The 12851-nt window shown below is 32.3% G+C and overlaps 1 protein-coding gene across 4 annotated transcripts in view; it reads right to left on the bottom strand.

The window, feature by feature from the left end:
* LOC113391485 (AF4/FMR2 family member lilli) overlaps positions 1 to 12851 on the bottom strand; it is a 217213-nt gene that overhangs the window by 164473 nt on the left and 39889 nt on the right. For 3 of the 4 annotated variants that reach the window (XM_026627457.2, XM_026627455.2, XM_026627459.2), the window contains exon 2: positions 1893 to 1936. The exons of the other annotated variant lie outside the window; for it this stretch is intronic. In XM_026627457.2, coding sequence (XP_026483242.1) covers positions 1893 to 1936 — 44 coding nt within the window. The remainder of the gene's footprint in view (positions 1 to 1892; positions 1937 to 12851) is intronic. 4 annotated transcript variants of the gene reach the window in all.

Below are 12851 nucleotides of genomic sequence, written 5' to 3' on the forward strand. Positions count from 1 at the left end.
TCATGTGCTATTTCTTGCTTCAAAGCTATGACGTTATTAATAAAGACTTTAAATTAATACAATTGAACAAAAAAATATAACGTCTTGTCTTTAATTATAATTTAAAAAAGGTAGAATTGTAAATTCCCAGATAATGCTTAGAAATTTCTTTCATTGGCACTAACTGATAAGAAATATTAACCGTCAATAAAGACAATTAAAATGTTATACTTTTTGTGCATGTAACTACACTGAGTCACTTATCTTTCAAACTTAAACTCAGTAATGTACTGTACCTATACCCCAATAGTATCCCATTTCTTGTTGGTAATCTTGAATGTCTTAATTTTTATCATATTAATTTTTTCCACTACGTATTAATAAATCGGATTTCCAATTGCTATAAGTTTTAAAATAATCTATAAAACGTAAATTTTAACCCACCATATGCAACATGACTAAAGTTTCGAAAATAATTTAATATTCAAACACGATACGATATTGAAAAAAATGTAAAGCATTTTAAAGTAAAGTTAGCCCTGGCTACCAAACGCACACTTTTACAGGAACATTTCTTAAATTAATCTACTTCTAATAAAGCTTAGTGGTCAGAACTTCCATCGCAGATACGACTTGGCTCACGACAAATAGATACTATAATATAAACCAAATATACAATCGTATTAGGTGACATTAGACAAGTTAAATTCGACAAACTACGCCGACATACATCTCAGATTATTTTCCAAACAATAAATTCAGTCGCGCATGAAACTACATAATACATCAGAGCCTATGGAACAGTTAGCGGAGTTTGCAATCTGCAGTTACCCGCGTCGCTTCTCCCGGCGACTAATTTCCGACTGAACGCAGTTCCTTAATTGTTACATTTCTCATTTAATATTCTATGTTACGTTTCAGATGTACGGCCCACTTATCGTTCTAGTTTCGAAAGTTAAGTTTTGTTATACGACTTCATAAATAAATAAAACTTTTAATTCTAATCTAGTCTCTTTTTTGCATGCTACACCCGTATTAATTTGAGAACAGGTTAAGGGAATTATAAAAACAAAAGAATATACAAACAAGTTCATTAAAAATAATATTAATCAACGTCAATATCAGTATCGATATATACGCAAATATATTTTACAAATGTATTTAACAAAATATATTTATTATAGTTGCTTTTGTGGATGCGTCACATCGTCTACAAAAAAAAATGTATTTTTATTGGATAACAAAAACGTCAAAGTTCCCATCATCTCACTTCAAATTTTTTATCTATAAATATAACAATAATATTAAATGCCTTACGCTGTCATGGGATAATTATAAGTTGAATTCAGCAAAATATAACAGATTATTATATCGCAAATTAGTTTAGTAGATTAGGAAAGATAACAGCGAATAGAATAAAATGACGGACCTGCCCGCTATACAGTGTTAAAGAATTGGGAGACACAGATGAAGTTTTGTTAAAAAAATATATATTATTCGAGTTGAATTCGGTAACAATATGTCTATGAAAATCGTTTCACAAAACACCCATTTCGAAAACGTTTGCGCAAGCAGATACAGCAATCACCAATTTCTGTGTGAAGTCCACGGTATTGGTCAGTTTTGATAAACAGAGCACAAAGATAATTGCGCTTACAAACATCACCAACTCACTATTCATAACTTCAATCAACGCTCTGGATAATTTATATCTGTGCCAAAATTTTCGATTAACTGTCCAACTGGAACTGTGCGAGACTTATGAATTCCTGGTATTTTATTTACAAACTTTGTTACAAAAATATAATTGTCCCAACAACATTTGTCTTGTATGTTTATGAAATCCTGGTAGTTTTTAATAAAAATACATTTTAAAGAATGTATTTACTAACTATAATTAATTATGAACTTACATGTGTGCCGTTAATCGCAAAAGCATAAACGATTTGAAACGTACCTGAAACAAAAATGATAAACTAAATATATTTACTTTACGTCAGTTTACATGACATAGATACATCAAATATATTTAATGAGAACGTGTCATCGAGATGAAGCAAGCAAAAACCTTTTCCATCGTTGATTTGTTATGAGAGAAACAGTATTTATTACTATAAGCCGTCACTGTACGAAAGATCATAGATCACTCAATGTTTTTATTATAAACGTGTAATAATTTAGCATCAGAGCTGTCGTTTTATCGCGACTTTGTCTTCGTACCACGCGGTGATACGTTCCTTTCCATCGGCCTTGCCACTTTGACCTTTTGTTTCATTCGCAATACTATAGCTACTGCAATGAGCTTACTGTTACTCATCATTAGTACCAACAGAATAGTTTAATTAAACTTTTGAAACTACTAACTTAAAAATATTTGCACATTTTTATACTTATTATAATAAATCCTATTTCAAAACCTGTTTATGAAAGGTGTTTTCTTTTAACTGACTATTGATAGACAATGTTAATACTGATAATTTATAGTGAAACTTAACCCAACAGACCCGTTAAATGTGTTATTTTTTTAAACACACACAAAACAAATAAAACTGGTTAATAATATACATTTGTGGTATCAATGGTATCGCGCTGAAAACGCACGAACAGTTTACAAGTTTTTTTTTATTTTCACCGGCGAATCCTCGGTAGGTATTATTTAGTAATTTTAAAGCACTAATTGTATAAAATTAACATTAATATTATATACTGCTGTTAATTTTATACAATTAGTAATATTTTACAATTTTAACTATACGTATGTGACAAGTTTATTGATGTAAGATTTTGTAGAGAACTTTCTGCTACTGTATAAATGAAAAGTTTTTTTTTAAGCAATTTAATATTTAGGAATAAAATTTCGACGTTTCATGACTGTAGGAACCGTAGACTTCACGAAACATGACATCCCTTCATGAACATAAGTGAAACCGAAATAGTGAGCGATAATAGAGTTCGATTTTCAAAATTCAAATCATGTTTGTGTAATAGCCATAGAGAGTTCTGTTATGTAGTTATACAAAGTTGAATTGTATGCGATTGAAGGCGGTATAGTTTGAGGCCTTAGCCTCTAGGCATGTAATTATGTATCACGCATTGATTATCTTTTCTAACGCCAAGTATTATTTTCTATTACGATTTCGGTTCATTGTGTTAAGTGAGCTACTTTAGGTACTAATACACAATAAGAACGACGATACTATTGCTGCTTATCGATGTAAGAAATATCAATGCATCTTACATTACCAATGTCTATCCATGAACAGTCATGTCACATCATGACGACATTTCAATCAGGGGTATGATTGGCTCGTCTGACCCCTTATTCACCTAAAATTAAGATAAAAAAGGATAGCAGATATCTTTCGTGTATTTATTTTTTTCTATTAATCCAGCCAAAAAAAAGAACAGTTAAATAAAATAAACTTGGAAAAATTATAAAGGTTCAATCTCCATTTCACTTGAATACCGAATAGATTTAATTTCGAACATTTTAAATAAATCGTATTAATCACAATATTATCCAAGTAAAATAACTCGTAACAAAAACGTATAATATTAAATGGTACATTACCGCAAATCCGAAATCAATTCACAACATCGAAGCCACAATAATTATAATGAAATATTTTAGCTATAAAATTCTACATGAAAACGAAATTATATTAAAACCGTTGGTAAAACCTGCATATAATCTTACCGCACAGTAGCGCGTGTTCACGTGAGATGTGGGCGTGCAGGGGTACGCAACCTTTGCCTTTATACGTTAATGTATAAATTGAGCCACCACTTAATTGGCATTACGCTCACTCGTGTCGACTTGACTAACGCTATATTAGGGTCGAGTATATATCGATATTCGAGTATCAGTTTGTAAATTAACTTTACACATATATAGGTGAAATATTTAATTATATTATACGCCTTGAAATTATATAAAAGTAATATCACGTGCTCTCCATTCATAAAATCGTATTTGCTTATGTATTTTTTTATTATTCTATAGTTTATAATAAAACATTGGAGTGTACGTAGTTGCATTAAATGTAACATACATTTTATTCAAATCAAACTTTTGAATCGACAATGACTACTATTGATAACAATTTACAAGATAAAATTTGGCGTTTATTGAACAGTAAATAAGAGTAATATTTCAATGTCATAAAAATAGATATGATCTCTATTATGTTTATTATAAAATCTATATAACGTGTTATAGTACAATTTTTTAAAGTGTAGATAGGCGAACAGGCAAATGAAATACCTGAAGGTATGTGGTCACCACCGCGCGCGTAAGTTTGCACGGTAACAAATATTAACCATTCTTTACATCGCTTTTGCACCACCAATCTTGGGAGTTAATGTTTTAAATCTTATTTCCCTTGCGCTAACTCTAGCTCACTAGTACACTAGCTCGCTTATGGTTCAACCTTCAAATCCTTCAACGATTGACGATCCAATATTTGATGAGTGGATGGTATCTCCCTCGACGGGCTTGAACAAAGCCCTACAACTAAATTTTTATAGACATACTAGTAACATCCACTAGTTGCAAAAAATAACATAATCTTTATACTACAAACGTCACGACAAAAGACCTTTTACGAATACAGAACATCTCGTATCGGCCTACGTTGAGTTTTTAAGAGTTATGATACCGAGTCTTCACCTTTAAAGGGCAGCAATTTAACGTCCCACATAAGCGTGGGCGGTACTTCGCTCGATTAGCTTTTATCTATGCTAAAACGAATTTATTAATACTGTTTATGTTAACAATGTTATACGATTACATTAGCTTCGAACTAACATAATAAATTCGCAAATTACTTGACAGAATAATATTTTACGACTACGAAGGATTTACTACGCTTTAAAAATATGATAAGAGATTGCTTATATCACCAAAAAGCTACAAGAATTAAAAAAAAAATCTAATTTCCTATTGTTTCTTATAAGACCGCGGACTTAAGGACATAACATATTATTTATAATATTATATGAATAGATTCTATGAGCATATTACATACATAAAATTATATTGATTCAGTTTTAATAGTCTACAAAAACAAGAAAATTTGTATATTATATATATATAATTAAAAAAAAATAGTTCTTGTATTTAGGATTTTATGCTTGTATCGTGGGGTTGCTATATCACTGAACTCAATATTATAAAAAAAATATTATTTGTTCTTGATAATGTCGCTTCTCACGGCCAAATTGCAGCCCCGGCGACCAATCTCAAGGGCTAGCCAATGGACACGATCCGAGATAGGTCAAGAACGGGCTTGCGTGTTTTGCAACACACGGAAGTATAACCTTGCCGACTCCTTAATGCCTGACTACTACTGAAAATGTTTTGACTAAATTATTTTTGATTAGAATTATGACTTTAAGTTAAAGACATCTTATCTTTAATAATAATGTCCTTATTAAAGTTACAGAGGAGGTAATTTAAAGCAACAATGAAAAAATTATTTACTTTTTTAAGAATAACAGAACAATAATTTCTTTTCTGTTCTGTTCTAATAAGACAAAGAGAAAACACGTCGGACATTAATTGCAATATCCGAACGAATGTTTCGGGGAAATCCGTATTTATTCGATGCCATAAGGCGGGATGTACACTGTTGTTTATTTACAATATTTATAAAATAAAAAAAACTTATCAATTAATATTATTTTATTTCTATAGTCAAAAACAGTATAATATATATAAATACTCTAACTATGAATAATTGTTTCTGTATATAATATTATCACGTAATTATTAGAAATAGTTACGGATAATTTTAAAATATAAGACAAAGACGTTTTAATTAACAATTAATTGTTGCCGTATAAAAAACTAAAATGAAGATTCAAAAGTCTAAAATATATTAAGTTACGTTAACATTATTATATACATACATTAAGGCCTCAATAAATTGTTATCTGTATCCATAGACTGATAAAGGCCACGCATCATGGGGAACTTATTTACATTGATTTTATTATAACTTCCAGAACGACTGTTATATAGCTATGTATACGTTTAATGAGAATATATGACTTTGTATTTTTCAAATTGTTTTGTTTTTTTTTAATATTAACATAGAAGTCAATTATAAAATCTATAACAACACCGTTACAGTTTTGTACGAAACTTACGATAAATTTTTTTTCATTCGCTAAAAAAAACTAGCAATTTTATGATATTAAAGCTCAGTGAAACGCAAGCTTAAATAGAAATGCGTTTATAAAAATCCTAATGCATTCGAAATGTTCAAGAACCTCGAATCCGAGTGCTGAATAAGAATGAGGTTAAATTGGATCAGGGTGAGTATTGTATGGATAGCACACATACACGTTGGGTCAACACATGTGCCCATGTTTTCGACTTATGGGAAAAACAGCGCAATATAGGCGCTAACCTTTATTTATCTTTCTCTATACATAAGTAATATATATGTGGAATAGACAAGTAGTCTTGAGTTTAAGGGACGAAGACAATATTATTTTATATAAACTATTTATTTTATCATAATCTGTAAACATAAAACGATTAATTTCATACTAAACTCTACACCTAAACTTTAATGTAATTTTTCAAAATACGATAAGTAGTTGAAGAGTTACACGGGATTAGATTAATACTGACATACATACATGGATTGTATATATATAATACAAACCATGACATACGTATATACATACGACCGTATATATATACGACCATACGTATTGTTAAAGACACACATTTTTTTATGAAATCCGTTATTTTATCGATTCAAGAAGGCTGTTATAAGTATTTTCGAATCAGATTTCAATAAAACCGATAAATCAATAAGATTCTCGTGCCCAGCAATGGGACCTGTAGGGTCTATTACATACTATGATTTACTAGAGAATCCTACTATCTTAATATAAATATGAAAGCTAGTATGTCTGTTTGTAACTTAATCACCTAAAATCGACTGGACGGCTCTCGGTTAAATTACGAATAATGAGAGAGCTTGTAACCCCCTCCCCCTGACCATTTGCATGGGGATGCCAGTAGTCAAATAAGTGATCTCGTATATAAAACAAAATACGTATATGTAACAGATACCATCACTTTCATATACACACCTTCTGTTTAGAAACGTACACATGTTTAAATATTGAAAGACTGATAAAAAAATCGATTGTAGACCGCAGTCGATAAAAGATAAAAAAGATAATGTAATAGTAACTATTTCTGATTGAATAAACTAGTTCATCTATTCTATTCTCCATGTAACTTCATGTTCACCCGCTTAGTTTCTTTCGCCGGTTCATCTCAGGTCAGGGTGTTTCTTATTCCGAACCGGTGGTAGTGTTTAATTTGACTATCAATAAGTAAGTGTAATGCTTCTATATTGAATAAAGGAATTTTAGTTTGAGTTTGTTTACTTGATCTTTCATATTTTCCTTATCAAATGATAATATGACAATTAAGTTTAACCATAACTTGATAAGAATACTTATTCGCCTTGGCAAACTCAGGGCAAATATCATAGGGCAAGGACGGAAACCCAGATGTACTGGATAGTACACGTAACTCATTCTAGGAGATTTAATAACGGTAAATTCTCCTGTATCCGAATTGAGACTTAGAACTTATCCATGGAAAAATTCAACAACTTTATTGGGTTTAGCCGTGAAGCTGGAACCTCTTTGTCTACAACTGCATAATATAGGCACTTGATCAGTGCGGCAATTAAATTTTATAATACGATTACGAGTGATGTATCTTTACGCATAATTGTAGCACTAACAAAAAACAAAACTAACACAGAATAACTAAGCTTACATAGAACCGCTCTTGCAAATTCGCGAGAGCAATTTCCTCTAATAAAATTGCAGACGACAATTGGCCGGTGGCGTTGCTTGCTGATACGACACGTGTCCGTCAATGTGCATTGATGCGTTTTAGTTAGTGTTAATGTACGATTTCTTACGAACTAGTGTGTTCATGACTTTAATTCTTAAAAGTTTATTTTTAATATGTTTAAATTTCTAATGAGTATATGATGATATCCTACTTAGTGAGATTTTTTCACGGTGGACATATTTATACATGACATGCATAGTGCGTCCGGTGCGTCCGGAAAAAGTTGCACTCTCACTTTACGCACACTTGGTGGTAGATTTTACTGTGAAGAGGTAGCAAAAACCAACTGAGTACTCCTTCCCGGCAAACAAACTACATAGTTATGTTAATTACATTGAAATGAAATGATATACATATATAACTACTAGGTAAAATGTATTAATTGGCAAAGTACGGAGATTTGAGGGATTTTATTGAAGAAACAAACGCCTTGCCCAATGAAGGATAAATTGACATTACGAAGACGGAAACTTTGTGATACAAGTTAGTCTTTCCTTATCGTGTTTATACAATATGCTTGTTTCTATCTAAATATGATTACTCTAGATATTTATATAATAGGTGAAGCGAGAACATTGTACGCCTTTGTACGAAAATTACGCAAGCAGAGTATGAAATTTAACAAGGTTAAAATTTATATAGAGAAGGATAAATAATAATATAAAGAAATAGAAAATGTATGTAATATGCTTAAGAAATACAAGAAATAATAAAAAATATATTACACACATTACTGTTGACACACGCACACATGTATACAATTTTAATATGTAACATTCATAGTTTACTTTCATACTGCATAATGATACGTGTCATGTCAAAGTTACAAATCAACGGTTTTTTTTTTGACACTCGGTTTTTTACTGTAATTATGACAAGGTATCGTCAAGCTGTGCGTCTTATATACTATCTTTCAAATCATAGTATCTCATGTGTTCATTAGCAATGAATTACGACCGAATTTCGATCGGCGATCACAAGTACTAATTGAACTGTATTCATCTCCGTTAGTTGTCTAACTTTCCTAACCGCGTCTGTTGTGGAGACGGGTCTACTAAAGTTTGGTATTACCTCCAAAAACTGTATCGCTTATGGGTTATACAAATAAAATAACATTTATTAGCCGTAGCCGAGATTGGAAGCAATGATTTAACGTTCTGCAGCCTTATAAATAAAGCACTAAGTTTATGAGGGAGTCACGAGGAGTATTGGTATGTCTCTTTACCAGCACGCTAAGTTTGATTAAAAACCTACAGAGTACTCCACGCCACCATCTCAATTTGTCATATAGATAAATATTAAGTGCATCGTAGAATGCACTGTCTATTGAGTTACTTTCAACTTGAACGCATCGGATGACTAACTTCTCTCATAAGATTAAGAATATAAAAGTAATGTATTTAAATAGTTTAGAGAATTCCCAGTTTTTTTTTATCACACTGTAGAAAATCACATTTTGCAGTCATTATTTTATTTATTGTTGTCACCACTTACTGTAAGAAATATTAACCATTTCTCATATTACCAATGCACCACTAACCTTGACGGATTGGGGGAGAACTACCTACCTAGACGGGTTTGAACAAAGCCTTACCACCAAGTGAATCTCTTTGAAAAAAACAAATCAATAGTTTAGTGAATAATATTCAATACATTAATTTTATACTATTTCTTTCACCATATATCTCAATCCGTCTACTAAATACCGACTCCCCATACCATACTACCCGGCGGTCGTGCTTCGTAGGAGTCCGTTAAGGTGCCGCGCACTAATTCTACCGCCAAACATCAATGTCTCCAATTATAGACTAAGTGACCCAATATAACTATAGACACAAGGTACTTTGTGTATTACAGTCATATTGTTGACAGGCCACAGTATGAGGGAGTGGTTTTTATCTGTTCCAATAAAAGTCTGTGGGCAATGGTGACTTAGCATACAGCGGCGAATTTGTTTCGTAAATAACTAAATCCAATTTTTTTCCATTTAAATTAGTGTAATACCGGTTTAGATTACAAATTGTTTCGGCTGAGTAACCGAGTTGATACAACAGATAATCTCCGAACGATGTAGAATCCTGCCCGAGGCTATGAGGGGTCAACACAAGGGATCAATGTTTACATTTATTGATGGATAATAATCCTTGCGGGCACTTATAGTACTTTGCTTTTAAGGATAGTTTCGAAGAATTAACGCTTCTATTGATTAATTAATCAATATTGTATTCAATTGTTGCGGTTGGGACATTATTACGAATATGAATAAATGTGCTGATTTGAATATAAAAATTGTTTTATAATATGTATATTTAAATTAAAACATGTTCAAGATAATGTTCAGTTATTTATATATATTCATGCATAGTAAATCTTCATACGCATTTTAATAAAATATATTCGAGGAAAAAGCATTTAAATTTGATTTCATTAAAAACTTAAACATTTCATTAACAGTTTCATTGACCGTAAAATATCATTTGTTTTTAAAAGATTTTAATAAACATTCTTGTATGAAATTGTTAAAGAGCTTTGCGGTATAATAAAGCCTAATTAAAAGAAATTCCAAACATTATGAAACTAGAATACTGTGTACTAAAATGTCCGTCTGCGAATTCAGTGAAGGCAAAAAAATAATCACTACCGATTCCGAAGTATGGCAGAAATTTGCTCCGACACGCACGCCCAAGTGAGCGGCGCCTTTATTTGACAGCAAATTAATAATCGCCGATGAATCCGGAAAGTCTTAACGCATACCCGCAACAATCCAACTTCGACTTTATAATGAAAGCTATAAAGTCTTAAGCATATATTTACGATAAAACAAATATCCTTACGCAATTTTAATCCTTACGGTTGGCGACATTAAAGCGTAAATCGAACACAGGAAAGAAGTTAATAGGATGTAATTTATCCGGGTTAAAAAGCAACGTTGCCGCTTTGGGTTTCGTCAGAAAGAGACGGCCGATTTTCGTAGTATCCGCGAGAAAAGGAAGAGCATGTTTTTACGACTTCGTATCGTAGTCATTAGTCGGCGGGAAGGCTACTCGCGGGCGCGTCACGGTGCCACCGACGCCGTATTGTGGGAACGAGGTGCGATCGCAAACGTCGTAAGCGGCATTTCTCATTAATTTTCAGGAAGACGTGAAATTCTCTCTCATTGCTCGCCCTCGGTAAATAGCTTTCGTCTTGTTTCACGCTTTCCGATCGGAGGCCAACGTTTTGACAACGTTATTGCGTTAGGAATTACACGCCTATTTCCGCATCGGCACGACTCGACGAGGCGCTATCGTATCAAATTGGTTTATTATTCTTATCATATAACACGTTCCAATAAAAAGATGTTGACCTATGATCGTACGTCCTCATTTGCTCCGTAATGTGTGCAATTGAATACATTACCGGACTTGTGACATTAATACGAAATATGGAGTAGATGTAGCGTCTAGAACGATATTAATTGATGTAATTAATGACACAAATCACTCACATTAAGACTTATGCTTACAAATAAAGGATTATAATTATATATACGAGTAGATATATCATCAGTAATGGCCTTGGTCTGCTTCCTTAGCACGTAGATGACTCTCCGTCCTTATTTACCTATGTAGTATCTATCATAGTTAACTTTATTAAAACATATATTACATAAGCGTAAACAATAACAAGAAGGCATATTCATTACGGTCTGCTCTGTTGCCCTATATGGGTGTTGTACATTGACATTATTAATGTAAGTTTAGAAAAACAATTCATATCATGCAATTCCATTTGGAAAGCATTAAATATGACAGAAAAAATTGAATTAGCTTACATGGCGAATAGCGTTTGCTAATTATGAAAGCATCTAATGAAAATAATTTTATAGGTCAGTCTGTGAAGGCAGCTGTTCCTTGGTATCATGTGAGTTGATAAAATTATTTCCGTTGACGTACTGGAATGAGGAACACTTTAAATTAATTTCGTGCTATTTAGAATGACTACGACGTGTGTCCCGCAGGTTTAATCATGAAGACTTAGAATTATTTTGATAGAAATTTCGGACAATATAGACCAATCATTCATTTTCCTCGATACATTAATAAATGCTTTATGGTTGAGCCTTGTCCAATAGTCACATATTCTACTGACAAACAGTAATACTTGATATTGTTGTGTTTTAGTTTGAAGGGTACCCACCCTTCAAACTAAAACACAACAAGAGACTGTGTCATTACAGATACAAAGGACATAACATCTTAGTTCTTAAGGTTGATAGCGTAGGTCTAGGAATGATTTTACAACGTTAATATATGTATGTGGTTGGTTACTATAAATAGAAGATGGCGCATTTGCTAGTGCACCTTTTAATTATAAATAAATTAAAATAAACCTCCCGCGTTTGTATTCGCCAACCCTCACTGGATGAGTCTGTGAAACACGTACGGGCTGTTACTTTTCGTTCTGTTACAAACGCAATGATGAGCGTTTGAGCAGTTTCCGTCTTTGGTAGCAAATCATATTGGAGTATATTGGCTTTGTCATATTGTGTAATATTTATCGTGTAATGTTGCTTACTTATCTCACGCAAATGTGTTGGATGTTGTTAATTGTAAGGTCTAAGGGCTTACATTTTGCTGTAAATGTTTTAACATTTCAAATCTAATTAAATATACAAGACTAGCGATCTATCCCGGTTCACACGGATGCAATATATATCCCTGAAATTGAATAAAGTACTCAGGATGACTGTAACTTAACTCCAAGTAATTTGAATTAATTGAATTAAATGAGTAAATTTCTTTTAAAGCTTAGCAGGAGATAAATTACAAATACTAAATATCCACGACCTTGGGGCTTGGTTTATGACCCACGTGCTCTATTCCTATGAATAGGGCGATCTAGGTTCTTATTAGGTATTGTATTGACAACTGGATGTTTTCTACATACGATAATTATTGAAGGGCCAACAAGCAATTACACCTGATCAGCGAACAAA

This window comes from Vanessa tameamea, chromosome 22 (genome assembly GCF_037043105.1).
Source record: "Vanessa tameamea isolate UH-Manoa-2023 chromosome 22, ilVanTame1 primary haplotype, whole genome shotgun sequence".
Lineage (NCBI taxonomy): Eukaryota > Metazoa > Arthropoda > Insecta > Lepidoptera > Nymphalidae > Vanessa > Vanessa tameamea.